At 39.8% G+C, this 19998-nt stretch overlaps 1 protein-coding gene across 2 annotated transcripts in view; it reads left to right on the forward strand.

The window, feature by feature from the left end:
* SERTM1 (serine rich and transmembrane domain containing 1) overlaps nucleotides 1–17934 on the forward strand; it is a 30438-nt gene extending 12504 nt beyond the window's left edge. The window contains exon 3 of one of the 2 annotated variants that reach the window (XR_014236962.1): nucleotides 6290–15186. Coding sequence is in view for 1 of the 2 variants with exons in the window: in XM_082365748.1 (XP_082221874.1) it covers nucleotides 15184–15507 (324 nt within the window). In the remaining variant the exon portion in view is untranslated. Of the gene's footprint in view, nucleotides 1–6289 lie in introns of both variants that reach the window. The other variant, XM_082365748.1, reaches the window with a different exon arrangement.
* The last annotated feature ends 2064 nt before the right edge of the window (nucleotides 17935–19998 follow it).

A 19998-nucleotide genomic window follows, 5' to 3' on the forward strand; every position in this document is an offset into this window, starting at 1 on the left:
TGTTTCTGGTTTTATGTTTATCTTAGTTTAGTATTTAGAGTTTATTATCATTGGTAGATTTGTTTATTGATTTGGTTGCTCTCTTCCTTTTTTTTTATATATAGATATATTTTTCCTTTTTTTCTTTTTGTGAGTATATATGCGTATGCTTCTTTGTGTGATTTTGTCTGTATAGCTTTGCTTTTACCATTTGTCCTAGGGTTCTGTCTGTCCTTTTTTTTTCTTTAGTATAGTTTTTAGTGCTTGTTATCATTGGTGGACTTGTTTTTTGATTTGGTTGCTCTCTTCTTTCTTTCCTTCTTTTTTTTTATTACTTTTTAACTATTTTATTTCTAATAATTTTTAAAATTGTTTATTTTGATAACTTTATTTTATTTTTTTCTTTCTGTATTTTTTTCTCCCTTTTCTTCTGAGCCATGTGGCTGACAGGGTCTTGGTGCTCTGGCTGGGTGTCAGGCCTGAGCCATTGACGTGGGAAAGCTGAGTTCAGGACATTGGTCCACCAGAGACCTCCCGGCTCCATGTAATATCAAACAGTGAAAGCTCTCCCAGAGATCTCCATCTCAATGCTAAGACCCAGCTCCACTCAACGACCAGCAAGCTACAGTGCTGGACACTGTATGCCAAACAACTAGCAAGACAGGAACACAGCCCCACCCATTAGCAGAGAGGCTGCCTAAAATCATAATAAGGTCACAGACACCCCAAAAACACACCACCAGACCCAGTCCTGCCCACCAGAAAGACAAGATCCAGCCTCATCCACCAGAACACAGGCACCAGTCCCCTCCACCAGGAAGCCTACACAACCCACTGAACCAACCTTAGCCACTGGGGGCAGACACCAAAAACAACGGGAAATACGAAGCTGCAGACTGCAAAAAGGAGACCCCAAACACAGTAAGTTAAGCAAAATGAGAAGACAGAGCAACACACAGCAGATGATGGAGCAAGGTTAAAAACCCACCAGACCAAACAAATGAAGAGGAAATAGGCAGTCTCCCTGAAAAAGAATTCAGAGTAATGATAGTAAAGATGATCCAAAATCTTAGAAATAGAATGGAGAAAATATAAGAAATGTTTAACAAGGAGCTAAAAGAACTAAAGAGCAAACAAACAATGATGAACAACACAATAAATGAAATTAAAAATTCGCTAGAAGGAGTCAATAGCAGAATAACTGAGGCAGAAGAACGGATAAGTGACCTGGAAGATAAAAGAGTGGAAATAACTACCACACAGCAGAATAAAGAAAAAAGAATGAAAAGAATTGACGACAGTCTCAGAGACCTCTGGGACAACATTAAAAGCACCAATGTTCGAATTATAGGGGTCCCCGAAGAAGAAGAGAAAAAGAAAGGGTCTGAGAAAATATTTGAGGAGATTATAGTTGAAAACTTCCCTAATATGGGAAAGGAAATAGTCAATCAAATCCAGGAAGCACATAGAGTCCCATACAGGATAAATCCAAGGAGAAACACACCAAGACACATATTAATCAAACTACCAAAAATTAAATACAAAGAAAACATATTAAAAGCAGCAAGGGAAAAACAACAAATAACATACAAGAGCATCCCCATAAGCTTAACAGCTGATCTTACAGCAGAAACTCTGCAAGCCAGAAGGGAGTGGCAGGACATATTTAAAGTGATGAAAGGGAATAACCTATAACCAAGATTACTCTACCCAGCAAGGATCTCATTCAGATTCAACAGAGAAATTAAAACCTTTACAGACAAGCAAAAGCTAAGAGAATTCAGCACCACCAAACCAGCTTTACAACAAATGCTAAAGGAACTTCTCTAGGCAGGAAACACAAGAGAAGGAAAAGACCTACAATAACAAACCCAAAACAATTAAGAAAATGGTAATAGGAACATACATATCGATAACTACCTTAAATTTAAATGGATTAAATGCTCCAACCAAAATACATAGACTGGCTGAATGGATACAAAAACAAGACCCATATATATGCTGTCTACAAGAGACCCACTTCAGACCTAGGGACACATACAGACTGAATGTGAGGGGATGGAAAAAGATATTCCATGCAAATGGAAATCAAAAGAAAGCTGGAGTAGCAATTCTCATATCAGACAAAATAGACTTTAAAATAAAGACTATTACAAGAAACAAAGAAGGACACTACATAATGATCAAGGGATCAATCCAAGAAAAAGATAGAACAATTGTAAATATTTATGAACCCAACAAAGGAGCACCTCAGTACATAAGGCAAATGCTAACAGCCATAAAAGGGGAAATCGACAGTAACACAATAATAGTAGGGGACTTTAACACCCCACTTTCACCAATGGACAGATCATCCAAAATGAAAATAAATAAGGAAACACAAGCTTTAAATGACACATTAAACAAGATGCACTTAATTGATATTTATAGGACATTCCATCCAAAAACAACAGAATACACCTTCTTCTCAAGTGCTCATGGAACATTCTCCAGGATAGAGTATATCTTGGGTCACGAATCAAGCCTTGGTAAATTTAAGAAAATTGAATTCGTATGAAGTATCTTTTCCGACCACAACGCTATGAGACTAGATATCAATTACAGGAAAAAATCTGTAAAAAATACAAACACATCAAGGCTAAACAATACATTACTAAATAACCAAGAGATCACTGAAGAAATCAAAGAGGAAATCAAAAAATACCTAGAAACAAATGACAATGAAAACACGACAACCCAAAACCTATGGGATGCAGCAAAAACAGTTCTAAGAGGGAAGTTTATAGCAATACAATCTTACCTCAAGAAACAAGAAACATCTCAAATTAACAACCTAACCTTACACCTAAAGCAATTAGAGAAAGAAGAACAAAAAACCCCAAAGTTAGCAGAAGGAAAGAAATCATAAAGATCAGATCAGAAATAAATGAAAAAGAAATGAAGGAAACAATAGCAAAGATCAATAAAATTAAAAGCTGGTTCTTTGAGAAGATAAACAAAATTGATAAACCATTAGCCAGTCTCATCAAGGAAAAAAGGGAGAAGACTGAAATCAATAGAATTAGAAATGAAAAAGGAGAAGTAACAACTGACACTGCTGAAATACAAAGGATCATGAGCGATTACTACAAGCAACTATATGCCAATAAAATGGACAACCTGGAAGAAATGGACAAGTTCTTAGAAAAGCACAACCTTCTGAGACTGAACCAGGAAGAAATAGAAAATATAAACAGACCAATCCCAAGCACTGAAATTGAGACTATGATTAAAAATCTTCCAACAAACAAAAGCCCAGGACCAGATGGCTTCACAGGCAAATTCTATCAAACATTTAGAGAAGAGCTAACACCTATCCTTCTCAAACTCTTCCAAAATATAGCAGAGGGAGAAACACTCCCAAACTCATTCTACGAGGCCACCATCACCCTGATACCAAAACCAGACAAAGATGTCACAAAAAAAGAAAACTACAGGCCAATATCACTGATAAACATAGATGCAAAAATCCTCAACAAAATACTAGCAAACAGAATCTAACAGCCCATTAAAAGGATCATACACCATGATAAAGTGGGGTTTACTCCAGGAATGCAAGGATTCTTCAATATACGCAAATTAATCAATGTGATGAAACATATTAACAAGTTGAAGGAGAAAAACCATATGATCATCTCAATAGATGCAGAAAAAGCTTTCGACAAAATTCAACACCCATTTATGATAAAAACCCTCCAGAAAGTAGGCATAGAGGGCACTTAACTCAACATAATACTGACAGAAGCTGGCTCGAACTCACACAGTTACTGCAGCAGAGGGAAGGGATGTGGCAAATCTCACACGGAGTCTTACATTTTCTACCCAGAAGTGACACATGTCACTTTTCCCCAAATTTTATTGGTCAAAACAAGTCATGTGGCCACCCTAATTTCAGAGGGGGTGGAAACATGCAGCCCTACAACATACCTGGACAGAGGGAAGAATGGCAGAAACATGCGAACATCACCAAGGACCATAGGTCTCAAATTTATCCCTCTTTCACTTCCAACCTCTCCAGAGAGAAGAAATGTAATGAACATAAAATTTGGAGACATAGGGATATAGATTTGAATGCCAGTCCTGCTTCTATGTGGCTGGGTGACCCTGGGCAAGCTTTTAAATTCTCTGATCCTTAATTTTCTCATTGGTTAAAGAAAGGTGAGGTATAATAGTAACTAGAGTAAAGAGCTGTGAAGATTAAAGAATATACACCTGCACCATGTGTGCGCGCGCACACACACACACACACACACACACACACACACACACACAACTAGTATATGCTTTTATTTAATACATATTGGCTGCTGTCATTCATTTTGTTGTTGTTTTTCCAAACTAGTTTGTCTGGACATTCCTTCTCCTATACAAGAATCCCGGGTCCACCTTTCCCTGCCTGTCATGTTCTGTTCCCATTCCACAATGATTTGGGGATGCTCCCACCATCCCCTCCCCTCTACTTCCCACAACTCTTCTGGCATGATGTGCCCCCTACATCCCAGGGCTCATGACTGAAATAAAAGAGAACTTAGATGTAAGAGCAGTGAGTGATGTGTGAACGTGTGTTTCTGACCAAGGCTATTCCTACAATTGAATAAAAAGCACAGGGCACACAACCTTAAAGGGTAAGGTGAAGAGCTCAACCCTGATAAAGGGCAAACCAAAGTCTGTTAAATCTTGTATAAGATACTCATGATTTCCATGAGTAAAACCATATTTATTTATATTTTTTAAAAGAATGTATAACTCTTTTATATAGGTCATCAGTGTAGCAGTCTGTTTTCTACAAATAATTACTTATTATTCTCCAATTTGACCTCCTTGCATTTTTAAGCTGAAATACATTCTGGGAGAATCTGAGCCTACACTTGTTTACTGCATCCATATTGTCTTTGACAGATTCTGGTCTTGAGTTGTTATCTCATATGACAACAGGCTGCCGGGGACTTGATTTCCTCCCACACTTGATAGCCTGCCATGTCATTTTGTTCCATGTTACAAGGAACATGTAGACATTCTCTTTGTTAGCCAGACTTTTGAGTTCATTGTGCTGCCTGAGAGAGAGGGAGAGAGAGAGAGAGAGAGGATGCATGAGAGAATATTAAGGCAAGCTCTGCTGCTCTGTTCACACAAAGGATTAGCAGGACCGTGGAAAGTCCCACATGGGAACTTGCTTTCCTGATGAAGGACACAATGTCCTCTTTTCTGTCTTCTGCCTTCCCTGGTGAACCTGGAAGTCCTGGTAGAAGAGTAATTTCAGAGCCATGAGAGAGCACTTTGTCTCCTTATAGGGTTGGTGTTTTATATAACCTCTGCCTAAAATCTGACTCATCTGGTACTCATCAATTTAGGGTACCTACCTAGAGCCTCAGTCATATGATTGCTGATGACTGATGAAAAGCACTGTTAACATCAATGCTACATATTTTCTTTTCATTTGCAGCTGCACTTTGCAACAACTAGATTCATTCTTAAAATTGTTTATTGGCTCCTATTTCAAAAGATACTGGACCCTGGACTGTAAGAGAGTTGATGTGGTTGGGTTTAGCCTCTTGCCACACTAGAGGATTCACCCAAACCAGGGCAGTCAGAGAGGTGGTTGATAGTTTAAGAATTGTAAGGAGTGTGACGTCTTTAATCTGCTGAACTTGGTGTTTGAAGACTGTTTGGTGCTTACTGCCTAAATCAAGTCTCCCACTTGTACTGTGTTTATTTGCTGCTCGGGCCCTGTGTGGAACCTGGAGCTCACTGGCTATTGGCGGATCTCAGTGAGCTTCCCCAGAGTCCACCCACACATTAGTCCTCATTAGAAGACAACTCTCTCTCGAACCTTGAGGGCATTTTGCTAAGTGAAATAAGTCAAACCAAGAAAGACAAATACCACACGATCTCACTTATACGTGGAATCTAAAGAAACCAAAAACAAAAAATCAAGCTCATAGATAGAACAGATTGGAGGGGGTAGGGTGTGTGTGAAATGGGTGAAGGTGGTCAAAAGGTACAAATTTCCAGTTATAAAATAAATAAGTCATGGGGATATAACATACAGTATGGTGACTATAGTCAATAATACTGCATTGTATATTTGAAGTTGCTAAGACAGTAGATCTTAAAAGTGCTCATCGCAAGGAAAAAAATGTAACTATGGATGGTGGCAGATGTTGACTTATTGTGGTGATCGTCTTGCAGTATACAAATATCAAGTCATTATGTTGTACACCCCAAACTAATACAATGTTATATGTCAATTATATCTCAATTTTTTAAAAAGAAAGAAAACTACTCTCTCTTGACTCAAGATGGCTCCAAAGCCCCTCCCTTTGACTGGGTATTTAAACTGCAAGAAAGATATCCTTGACCTCATCTGAAGATGACTGATGATGTAAGATGAACATAACTGGATCCCATGATCCTGGAGACCCAGATTGAGATTCAGACCAGTGGATGGTGGCAGAGTGAAGTCATGAGCAAGGCTGGCTGGCCTGTCACCATTCCCGGTCTTCAGGCAGCATCTCCCACCACCATGGATCCAGTTCCCTTGGACATATTAAACTTCCTCTAACTCATTCTCTGATGCTTCACCTCCTGTACCTGTGGATTAGTGGGCAAGATGGTAGCAGCAAATATTTGAACTTCTCCAATGCCCATTGAAGAATCAAGCTTAATCAGTGTATTTCTTTAGAAGCTTCAGACATTTTGGCTGACTTACTACATATTATACTAAGCATAGTTCTTAATATCCTCGGGGATAAATCATTTTTCCCCGAGTCGTATGTTGAAAAACTCCAATCCTACTGAAAAGTTGCAAGAATAATAACAATGGACACCTATACATCCTTTAACTAGACTAGTCAGTTGTTAACATTTTAACACATTTGCTTTATCATCCTTTCTTTCTTTCTGTATGTGTACTTATTTTTTTATTTTGGCTGAACCATTTGAGGGTTAGCTGCTGAAACTGTGACACTTTATAATTACATACTTTGAACATGTACTTCCTAATAACAAGAACATTCTCCTATATCACACTTAGGAAATTTAGTATTGATATAATGCAATTATACAATGTACAGTCTATGTCCAGATTTCCCCTGTTATCCTAATAATGTCCTTTATAACAATGTTGTTTTTTCTTTTAATTGGTCCAAGGATCTTTCATCACATTAGAGGATAAATCTTGAAATCTGCATCCTACTTTTTCTTCTCTGATTATTCAGCTGACTACTAAATAATGTAATATGGCCAAAACTGTATGTAACCAGAACTTAGCCTGCCTAAGCTGCCAATTACTAAGCATTATTCTTTTTAAATATCCATTTCATTGTGGAAAGCATCATCATATGTTGACTACCAGCCATGGAAGAATGAGAGAAGTTATTTAGCAAAATTCATATGTACGAATTATGCTAAGCACTGGGCTAATATCCAGAAGGGATGGGCAATGTACACACTATGTAATCAACTAAGGTTCTATTTGTAGTTGTATTATGAGGGACGATGGTTCATTATTTCAAGTAAACACTATGCCTTGGTTAAAAATGTCATCATGTAGATGACTCCATGAGCTTGAGTCCCCGCTGGGAAATGCAAGACTTAAAACACTTATACGTACTTGTCATATTCCAATCCATTTCTAAGGAATAGGCTACAATGCATCTTAGTTTAAACAAATACATGATTATAGTTGTCAATAGAGAAATATAAATAGTGGCCTGTTTCATTAGTTTGCTAACACTGAAGTTCTTTTTAGACAACCTATGTCATCACTTGTTTTTTCCAAATTGTACCTGTACATGTTATTTTATAGATAGAGAACGGTTATTAGTTTTTGGCATATTCTTAAGTGCAAAATTAGAGAAGTGGACATATTAGATAATTTATGTTCCTCTCTTCCATATGCCTCAATTCTCAAGATATTTTAAGTGGAAATTAAGTTTGGGGCTTAAGTTATGGAGTGAATGAAACATTTACTATAGATCCGTTCTTATGTTGAAAATTTACAAGACAAATGAATATTTATAAGAGAACGTACACAAAACAATAGACATTTACAGAAACATACACAAACAGAAAGGTTTTCACTGAACACATTAATCTGGATGCCAGTGGGAGATGAAGGGAGATGGAGTGAGGAATTCAGAGAAAGAGGGATCAGTGGTGACAATTAGCCACAAACAGAGGAATATGTATTTAAAGAGGGAGGTAACAGTAGAAACAAGAAAAGAAGGAGTGGCATTTGTTGGGAGTCATACAAGCTCTCTTATTTTCTTCTTATACTGTGTGGCACCAGTGGCCCATGGCTGCCCACTTCTGAGGAGTCTGCTTAAATTTAGGGTGGACTTCATCAAATGCTTATAGAAAACACATATTTCCAAGCTCTTCCCTGTTTCCTTAGAGCAGCTTTAGAGGCACCCAAAGGCCTCTGGAGCATGAGAGAGTAGACTGGGGATACCTTGTGGTCTACCTATAAAGGTTTCAAAAAAAGAGTTATGACAATTGCAAAATTAAGTTTACGAGAACAAAATCTTCCCACCTGTCATACTCTGTAAGGAGACTGTTAAGAGCATTTCCTGATTGGACAAAAACTATATTTGATACAAATTATTTTAACTATGGAGACAGAATGGAAGACAACGGAAAAGGAGGAAAGGCCATTCTCCAAACAGAGCATGGTTGAATGAGAATTTCAAAAACATGTCTAGTATAATTAAAAATAAGCAAACTTTTGTGTATACTAATGCTATAATTTAACCAATTCTAGCTGCTCCAAGAATAAAAAGTATTTTTTCTTACTACTCTTCTAAAATATTAGAAATGATCTGAGCTGAGTGGAGGGAGCGAACTGAACCCAAAAGTCCTCATTAAAAATGCTGTAACATCTTGAAAGGTTGATCTTTCTTCTTAACCATCTTTCTTCACACTGATTCATTTCAACCTTGCCTATGATCTTCATGTCATTATTTCTTTGGCTGTTTGTTTTTTTCTCTAAATCAAGTGTTTAGCCAATAGCCTTTTCTCCTGCTCCCTAAAAATGACTTTCATTGTTTTGCTACTTCTTAACCAGTTCATGCTTCCTTCATCCTTTAAGTTGCCACTTTTCTCATTTTGATTTAGACTAAGTGTGTTACCCAAGATGGGTCCAGTTTCCCCAGAGCGCAGGACACAGCCCTCCTTGGTCTTTTCTAGACATAATAAAAGAATCATGAAAAATACTATGCCTAGAACTGGTTTTATATTTGACCTTTTTATCCAGAAAATTATCCACTTAAACTCTTTTTCTAAGGGAGTATCATTTTAAAATAATTATTCTTACTAAGGCAGTGATTTGGACATAAAATCTTCACAAGAAATTTAGATACAGCAAAAATTTATTAAGAATAATAGTTTGATTTCCCCAGGAAAATACTGCTATATAAATGCAAGGGAAGTCATATCTATCAATATAATTACTTTTTAGGCTATATAAAGATAGATGGTCAAAACAGTTACATTCTAATTCCCTTCTGAAATACTTTCTTGTGTGTGTGTGTGTGTGTTTTTTTTTTGTAGCTTTACTCAATCTACACTGTTTTGCATGTCAAGAAATGTATATTCTGAATGTTTGTGGATTATACCTTATGTGGATAACTAACTTTTAAAAATTAGGGCAAAATAATTAGTCTAACAGAAAAGTATTCTGAATATAGTATAATTTAATTATTTTGCTGAGCCCGAGGCTAATCCAGAGAGATAAAAGTCATCACCAAGGTAAAGAGAGATAATAAGAGATTGGACTGAATCCAAAGCCACCTAAGGACCTACCCTAGAGATTGACTTTTAATGTAAATTACAGATACCAAGCTGTTACTCTGACATTTCTTTAATTTTCACCAAAGTGCCATAAAAAAGTTCTGATTACATTTTCTGATCATTCTTTTGAACCCCAGATAAAGGACTGTTCTTTTTAATTTTTTTGGCTGCCATTGTCCAGTCTAGACCATGAATTCCAGGGCTTATTCAGAATCTTCATCTCTCCACACTTCTTTTCATGAGATGGTTCTCGAACTCTATGAGATAGCAGATAGACTCAGTCTTTTTTCTTTACTTGCTTTTGTTTTTTATTGCACTGATACAGGGAATCACAGTGAGATTCTACTCATTTTCACACAAAATTCTTCTCTCAAAGCATTGTATTGATTAAGTAGGAGCAGTTCTCAAATAGGCGAATACATGGATGGACTTAATCAGCTCTGAATAAGCTTAGTAGTAAGATAATAAACTCTATTTTCCTTATTGCAAGCCTGGGGTAAGTGCTGCCATTGACTGCAAGTCAAGGTTTACATTTAGAGAAGGGTGAGTGGCTAGTCTGCATTGTCAGCACCAGTCTTCTCTCACCTAGCACCACCGAAAAGGCCACTAGGCAAAGAGAAAGTGTTAAGGGAAAAGATAATCATGCAAATTGTAAAGGAAAGCTCACGGTCTTGTATAAAACATTTAACATTTAACAAGGTCTTGTATAAACATGCTGTTTTCTAAGTAGAACTAAAAACAGCTGTGCTCAGATGTGACAATTTCCCTTCTACATTCTGGAGATGGTAGTTTCTGTATTCTACAGAGAAAGAAACCCAGTGTATCATCTAAAACTATTCATTACATTATACTATTAAATTTTACATTTGTAGACCAGAAAAAGCCTTTACCGTATCACGTTAATACTTTATCAAATCGTTGCTAATGGTTTGGGAGAGCACCTTTTGGAGAATGACACAGCAGGGCTTGATAAGGATGAAATGTTGATTTGACATCATAACATCTAGGGGACTCTTTGAATAATGTCTGCAAGGGAACAAAGCAGCTTGTCCCAGTTTTCCACAACAAAAAAAACCTTTCAGAGAGTTGTTATTCACATAGAAATGTATTTAAATAAAGGTCAGAAACTCAAGAGATTGCTGTGACAGATTTGAGGTTGACTATAGGCAGAGTTTTATACACGTTGCATTGTAGAAGTCAAGGCCCTGGCAGAGGCTCTGCCCGCAGGCTGGCGGCCAGGGGTCTGGCGATGCTTAGGTGAGAGAACACAGAGTTGAGGACCTGTCAGCTCTTCTTCCTTTTACCAAGCAGCAAGGTACACACCAGAGAGTATGCTTTGTTCCTCCAAAACTTTACAGCCCTAATCACCCCATGGGAAGGAAAGCTTCCATTCTTTCAGAGGAGTCACAGTGGCCGGGCGCTGAGTGACATGGAAGCAGAGACCCACCCCCTTGCCAAGGTCTGACTTATCCGTGCGGTCCCTCCATCTCCCCACCCCGCTGGGCTCATGGTGAGATTACAGTCAGTCCTTGCTCACTTCAGGAGGTGACTGCCTTTTGTAGATTTCTTTTCAGCACAGTTCTTTATTCCAAGAGACAAAGGGAAAGCTGGCTGACCATGAACTTAAACATCTCCACAGATCTTCATTTATAATATTGTGATCTCACTGTCTCATTTTCCTTTCTCAAAAATCACTTTCTGAGAATGGCTCAGAAAAAAAGCATCACAATCCCCACATGGCTTTAGGTGCCACCTGAAATGAGAGTCTGCTGTCACTGCCCCTAGATAGGTCAAGGCTATGCATTTAAGATGAAGTCGCTTTCTTCTTTCCTTTGAACTCAATCTGTTTGGGAGAAACAGCCCAAAAAGCAGCATCTTGAAACACACTTGTTTGATTTTGTTTCCACAGTACCGTCTTGGGCCTCATTCACACTGTCCCATAATAATTCCTGCTCTACCTCCCTTACAAACACATACAATTTGGATCATCCTCAGCATTATACATAGACTGTCAAAACATTCACCAGAGAGAAAGAAGATTTATCAATTTTTAAAACATCTATAAGAAAATGAGAACTAATGTCATCAAATTAAAATGATTTCTAACACTGCATATGCTCTGTTGTTTCAGAGTAGAAGAGTGAAACGAAATTCGTATATCTGTCATTTTAAATTAAGAAGTATTCTGGAAGTAATATTAAATCTAAAGTATTGGGGGTAGGATGTTTAGAGAAGATACTTAATTGTGAAATGTCAAATAAGGACACAAGGTTTCATCTGTTCATTTCTACCATCTTCCAATGTCACTTGGAAGATCAGATGCTTTCCCCAAATCTTAACCTCATTTGCTATAAACTATTCCATAGACACTTGAGGCTCACAGTGGGCTTTTGTCTGAAAGAAGGTGATCTTCAGGATGTGAAAAGTACTCTTGGAATATTTACACTGTAAAGAGATACCTTTGTTTTAGCAAGTGGTCTGGCAGCCAGTTGTGAGCCCTGCCGTTGAATTGCCAGTGACATTATCTGTGCCTCCAACCTCACCTCCAGAAAATGATACAGTTCTGTTTAGTGAAGGTGCTTTTAGAAAAATCAGCCAATTCCAGCTGAATCGATGACCTGCACGTGTCAGAATTATTGGACTAGCAGAGACCTGGAAGTTCCTCTAGTCTTTCTAGGCATTGAGAAATAACTGTCTACCGGCCCTTTACTTGGATGGCCTTTTATCATTTTCGAAGTATGATTTTGGACACGGTATCACATCCTAACTTAGGATCTCGTGGAGAGGTAGGAAAGGTATCATTGGACAAATGGGAAAACTGAAATATCAAGACTGAACTGTGAGCTTGTTCAAAATAAGTGGCAGCTGGGAACTAATTACCTGAGTCTCATCATTTTCTCTTCCTACAACATTTGAGGAAACTAAGAACGCTGTTCAGGCATGGGTTCTTGTCACTCCTCTGTCACTGACTAGCTGTGAACCCTGAGTAAATCACAATTTCTTTGCTGATCAGTTTCCTCATCTGCAAAATGGGAATAATAATTCCTGCTCTACCTCCCTTACAAACTAGTTTGTGTGAGGAACAACATAAAATGCACAGCCCCTACCTTCTTGCCCATTCCAGAAAAAGACGACGTAAAATCATTACTACCAAACGATAGGAAAATTGAGACCGGATGGTATAAAGGGTGAGGATGGGCAGAGCTGAAAGTCCTGGCTTATCTTCTAATTAGATACATTTCTTTTGTCAAATCGATCAGCTTCTTTGTTCTCAGTTTCCTCAGCTAGACTTAGGAGGTCTTACCAAAACATCTTGAAGATTTCTTTTGACTCAGCCCATGAGAGTCTTTCCTAGTTTTCTTGCCTATACATCACGCTGTCTCTGAGATGCTGCTGTTTTCCCTAAAGATGAGTGGCTAGAGCATTTATGTGCTGTATAAGACAAGGTATTGCCAGCTCACTGTAACACATGTGCAGTCCCCCTGTGATTCTCTCTCTCTCTCTTTTTAAGGATTGTTAGGAGCCTGTAGCAGCCTAGTGGAATTAAAATCACCAGGTAAAGTTTAATGAGGAGTAGGAGTCAAATTATTTTAGGAAGTACTAAAACTGCCCGTGGCCTCCTCTGAGGAGTCACTAAGATGATTAGCCTGCTTGACTGCCGGCAGGGCAGCCCTCTCAGAAGGGTCCCCTCCTTCCCAGGGATCATAAGTGCCACTCAGCCACAGCCACAGCGGCCACTGTCAGCCCCTCAAGGAATCAGCCACTTAATTAGATTTGGGGAACGGAAGGGAAAGGCAAGTTTTCAAGGTAAAATGCAGGGCAGAGGTTAGGGAAAGGGAAAGCCAGGGCACAGTGGATATTTTCACATTAGCGTTTCCCTACATCTGATGCAAGGAAATTGGAAATTTACAACAAAATGATCTAATGCCATAAAGAGCTAGGAAGAGCATCTTTTCTGGATTTGGGGAAAGACAGTCATCCATCGGGAGGGATCATTCTTCCTCAGGCTGCTTCCCTCACCCCCGCACAAACTAGGCAAAAGCTGGCTATGACTTCCCCAGTCATGGACGCGAGGGTGTCAGAGGCACATGGCACCCGCACCCACGCCTGGAGCCTGCAGAATCATGCTCTGCCCCAGGGCTACCTGCCTGATTCAGTCCACTTTGTTTCCAGTGTTCCTCACAGGGACACTGTAAGGAGGGGGAACATGGCCAAGAGCATTTCTTTCTCTGCACCCATTCACACACACACACACACACAACACACACCAAACACACACCACACACACACACACAAACACACACACACACAACCCACACACACAGTAAACTCATTTTGGCCCAATCTTAACAATTTACAAAGTGCTTCCCTGTCTATTATCTTGATCCCTGCGTAACACGGTGAGGGAATGGGGCAGGTACTATATACCATTTTACAGATGAGAATAGTGAAGCTCAGAAAATGTAGGCAATTTGCCCAACTTCCCAAAGATAAAGGAGAATTCAGGCCTCAAACTTAAGTCTCCTGACAGCAAAGCTAGTACTCTTTCTACCATTCAGAGGAAATCCAACCTTTATTCTTCTAAGTTAATCTAAAGGTTTTTTACTGAATGCCTAAAATATGCAGAACAAAGTACAGAGGTAGACTGAAAAGAAAAGAAATATGTAGAAATGGCCCCAAAGCTCAAGAAGATATATTTTTATAAACAAATTAGCAAATTATGAAAAGCAAACTTACATGTGCAGTGATTCTCCAAAGCGTACTAGAAGGAAATACTGGTCTGGAATTATGCTAGTGGGCTGGAGAGTGCAGGGAATTCATTTTCTGGAGGAGGAAGGTTTGGAGCTAACTTTTGGGGTCCTATTCTCAGAGCATGCACTTGGAGCATCTGTTGAAATCTCAGCAGATGGAACGTATCAGAAATATATTTTCCTTTTTATTTCATTTTTAGTTCCTTGGAGAAACCTGGCACCTAGGGTACTGTGGAGATCAAATAAAAGTGCATTTTTATATCATCATTTGTAATATAAAGACAGAAACATTACTTGTTCCTGGGGAAATTATTTCATTCTTTTCCCTCCCCGGTGGATTTTATAATTAAGCCTTTGCTGAAGTGAAAACTGGAAGTGAGATTCAAAAGTAATTTTTTCTGAATAATGCACTCAGTTGTTTTGGGTTTTTTGTCTTTGTTTTTGCAGTGATGGACACCTGATACCCTGCTGCCTTTGCTTGGAAACCGAGTTTTGTTGTACTGATTTAACCACCCTCAATGTTTGCTGATGCTAGCATGACAAAAAGAATGCTGATTCTGTCCCTGTTGACCCCTGTGTGAAACTGACTTTTCATATACTGTGCATTCTTTGACCTTCCATAAAGATGTCTGAACCTGACTCTTCATCTGTATTCTCGGGGAGTATGGAGAATGGAACTTTCCTCGAGCTATTTCCCACATCCCTGTCCACATCGGTGGACCCGTCCTCAGGCCACCTGTCAAATGTCTATATCTATGTGTCCATATTCCTCAGCCTGTTAGCCTTCCTGCTTCTACTTTTAATCATTGCCCTCCAGAGGCTCAAAAATATCATCTCCTCCAGTTCCTCCTACCCGGAGTATCCAAGCGACGCTGGAAGTTCTTTCACCAACTTGGAAGTCTGCAGTATTTCCTCGCAAAGGTCCACTTTTTCAAACCTTTCCTCCTGAAGAAAATGTAAGAATCCTTCAATGCTGCGGCCCTCGGGGAGTTTTCCCTTGGGAAGTGTCGCATGAAGTAGGTGCCTCAGGAAAGAAACGCCCATTTTGTTCTTTTCCACCGATTAGACCCAGTTCTCCTTCTCCTTCAGCCCTGATTTCTTTTCCTGTTCATGATGCTTTTCATTGTGAATGCCAGAGTTGATGCTGACAGAAATGCATGCAAGGTGCAGAATTTCACCCAGACTTCTTGGTGAATCTGGGGCTGGCTTCTTCTCAGTGGGTCAGGCCACCCTGTTGGACACCCGAGGCAGAACTCACCTGAGGCGGCCTCGCAGAGGATGCTGGATCAGGGCTCTGCACTTGGCTTCTCTTACAAAACCGTAAAATCAACGGAGTCAGCAGAAACTGGCTAAGTGAAGTCTGAGCAATGTGGAAGATATTATCCATATTTAAAAGATAAAGTGGAAACACCCATTAAAAAAAAAAGAGTCAATTTAGATTTCATGTATAACATCTCTAAAACTGGGGCCAAAAATATTTTAAATGTTTTCTAAATCACATTTATTGATGAATTAAGTCATATGTGGAAAAGTTCTGGAAGACTTTAACTTTTAATGGCAAGACAAATATGTGTTATAATGCCATTTGTAATGTATTTCTGCCTCTTGGGTTTTTACCTACTTATGTTATAGTCATAATGCCCCTACATGGTGGAATTCTTTGTGATAATTGCTGTTGCTATTACTAAGAGAAGCACCAGAACAGACGCCAGGCCATTTATTTTATATCTGTAATTCCCATCAATGGAATCACACATATGGAAAATACTCATTTAGTTGTATTTTGTACAGTAATAACTCCTCGCAGTTGTGTATGTTCCTTTATTCAGTTTCACAGTCTTTATAAGTTTAGTGCAGAATTATAGTAAGACTCCGAGATGTCAGATGTTTGTTCACTCACATTAGGTTGCAAAACTTAGAAGACTCAATAACTAATATCCATGTTATTATATACTCCATGAATGTTACAGGTCTCTGATAACTTGTTGTTGTGTGTTAACATAATACTCTACATTAGGATTCCAGGATGTGGATTTATGTTTAAAATTGTAAACACTCACGTTGGGTAGCTGCTGGGAGCTTAGTGATCCTGGGGCTGCCATACTGTGGTCAGCCAAGCACACCTGAACTCGGGCTTTGTCCATGAAATGAGCCACATGCATGAACATAGACATGGAATATGGAGGGAATCAAGCTGCCCCTAACAACCCAACAAAGCAAGCAAACTGTGGCTTCTTAAGAGTAAGAATTTTAATTTAATTTTTAAAATAAATGGTTCACGGCATAAACACTGAATGTATTCAGCCTACGAAGCCCACTGCATCAACATGCCCCTGTCTGCCCATGGCAACTGGATCCTTCTTGTCCAAAACATTTACTAATCTTAAGTGGTGGGCCTTCAACCCACCCTTTGGTTTGGTTGTGTGGCATCTCCATCCAGAACTGGGATGGGATAAAGAATCCACCATTTCCACAGGGTCTATCTTTGTCATTCTAAAATGCTGAGAGAAATGCGGATCGGTAAGTGAGGATCAGAAGGTTTTTTTTTTTTTTTTTAAATCCATAAGCCTCACTTAAATCAGACCACATTGAAAGGTTTATATATATCAAAAATGTCCTCAAACACCATAAGACCTGCACAGAGTTGCTGCCCTAAAATGTATAATTAGTGAAAATTTTGCCTTTGCTGTCATTTAAAGCATGGCAGTGTGTTAGAATGTTATTATGTAGTATAAATGCTGGACTACAAAAACTCTGCTATTTTAGACCATTATAGCATTCTGTGTGTGTGTGTGTGTGTGTGTGTGTGTGTGTGTGTGTCTGTACACAACACATTCTCAGAATATATAATATATATATTCACACACTCCCAATTAAGAGTTGTGTGAAAGCTGCACAGGATTACAGAGGCATCTATATTACACTTTTGCTCTTTGATTAATCTTGTGCTATTTTGGTTACCAAGGAAGAAAGGACTTGGATGAACTGATTTTAAAAAATAAAGGAGCAAATTTGCCACACAACAGTACAATCTTAGTATGATCTGTTCTAAGGGGTAACTTTATACTCTTTCCTTCTGGAAGAGATTTAAAGGCTTCTAAAAGTAAAACTAACTTTTTTTAAAAAATTGCAGTCACACCCCCCCTCCCCCTCCCCCTGCCATGATGTTTCTAGCTCTCAAGGTTAATTAGAGTGATTGGAAGCAACATTCAAAGATGTAAAATAGAAAAAAAAAAAAAAAAAAAGATGTAAAGTAGGATTTGTCATTCCCAGCTTGTCAGGATAACAGATTGTACAACTTGAGATGAATTTGTGTTAAGAAGTTCAGAAAGGTTGGAAGACTGGTTTATAAATAAAGAAATCAAGCCCACTGAAAGCCTGGCTCTTCTCTTATTGTTTGTTCTCAGTGAGGTGGTCCGCAAGCTTCTCTCCTAGGGAGGCTTTTCCTTCACGTCCTCTCTGAAGCAGGGTCAATAATTAGTGGCCCAAATGTCAGCCTCTCCCCACCTCTGAAGGGTCCCCTCCCTGTGGGGCAGTGAGACCCACACTTCCCTGATCAGAAGAATCACCTGGATGCCTGGGAAATATTCAGGTTCCGGGGCCACAGTCCAGACCTCAGGAGTGGAGCCAGGGAGCTGGTATTTTTAACAAGGACCCGGGTGATGCTCATGGTCAGTAGGACACACTGTGGCAGAGACAGGGTCGCATGTATTGCTCACGCGTATCTGTGGAGGACAGGGAGGTCTTCCCCTGGACCGCTGCCTAAGTAACTGCTGTCCCTCCAAGCAAAGTGTCCCCTCGCCCCTCACACGGCTCACAGCCCTGCCCACTGGGGGGGACGGGGCTGAACTCCAGGCCACCTTCCTAGGTGGAAAGCGGCTGCCATCACACTGGGCTCCGTGGAAGAGGGACGTAAGGAAAGTCACAGCCCTTCTTCCCCGCAGCACCTCTTTCACAAGATCATGTGCCTATAACAGACTAGGTTAGAGGACTGGGGGGTCACCGATGAGATTTATCAAATGAGAGAAAATGTTTTACACGGTATCCAAACTAGACTATCCCCACAATCCAAAGGAAAACAACAGCACATGAATGAACAGCGAATGAAAAGGAAACGTTCTCCAAGAAAAACCCCAGTGTCTAGACTTGCTGCCTGAGGTCTGCCTTTCCCCACTGAAGAGGCTCCCACTTCAGACCAATGCCAGGTCCCCCTGTCCTTTAGGAGGCCCTCTAGGATCCGTCCTACTTGGTACAACACACAGAACCCAAGCTTCAGCACTGCACTTCCCAGAGCCTGAGTTACTCAGAACAGGGTGTGCGCGGAGGCAGTAGTTCCCGTGGGTGGTTGGGGGGAGGCTGAAGCGGAAGAGTCCAAGGGGAGCTCTGGGGCTCCCGGGCCAGCTCCCTTCGGTCTATCCCCCTGAGAAGGCAACTGTGCTCTTTCTTCCTGGTTACCAGTGGGCAGCTCTCAGAATCCCACGTGTGTGTGTGTGTGGTGTGTGTGTGTGTAGTATACACTCTCACACACACACAAACCTCCCAGGAACAAACAATTCTCAGTGTTCAAAGACAACACAGTTTACACAGGCCACTGACTTCACTATAACCCTGCCCTCAACAGTGAGCAGAGCACACTAGCTCCTCCTTATCCATTCCTCAACTTCAAAACCATGCCTAAACATCTCTATTTTGTAAGAGACAATTCCTAGTAATGCTCCCTTCATTACAACAGAGCTCACTGATTCCTGTAGTCACTTCACATCTGACTATGCAGAGCCCTCATCAAACCATTCCAAGTACTGACTGCTGTTCTTTATCTTAGCTCTGATCCTTTCTGAGGGAGGGTGTGCCACCCTGAACACTGTAGCGAGACATCATTATCCTCAGGTATTTATTAAATAAACAAGTAAGTCCATTGTCACTAAGCGTAACAAGCAGATATAGTTCCTTCCCTCAGGAAGCTTATAATCTAGTGAAGAAAATACAGAAACAAATGAACAAACAATATGTATAATTACAATTACAGTTAGCTCTACGAAGAGAATAAAATGGTGAAATGATAGACAAGAAGGGAAACTCACTTAAGATATGGTGGTCAGGAAGGGCCTTTCTGATGAGATCACATGTAAGCATTGAAACACGCTGGGAAGAGTATTTTTTCAAAGGGAGTAGCATGTACAAAGGCCCTGTGGCAGGAAAGATCTCAGCTCTTGTGAGCAGGAAAGTCAGAGTGCTGAGGTGCACAGCACGAAGTTGGAGTGGTGGGCAGGGGCAGATTACACAAGGCCTAGTAGGTTATAGTAGGAATTTGAGTTTTATTTGGAGAGCAGGGGGAATCCATAGAAGGATTTTAAGCAGAGAAGTTAAATAACTGAATTTATGTTTAAGAAAGATTACTCTAGCTGCTTGTGGGAAACAGACCAGAGATGGACACAAAGTT

Source organism: Balaenoptera borealis, assembly GCF_965194805.1.
Source record: "Balaenoptera borealis genome assembly, chromosome: 18".
Lineage (NCBI taxonomy): Eukaryota > Metazoa > Chordata > Mammalia > Artiodactyla > Balaenopteridae > Balaenoptera > Balaenoptera borealis.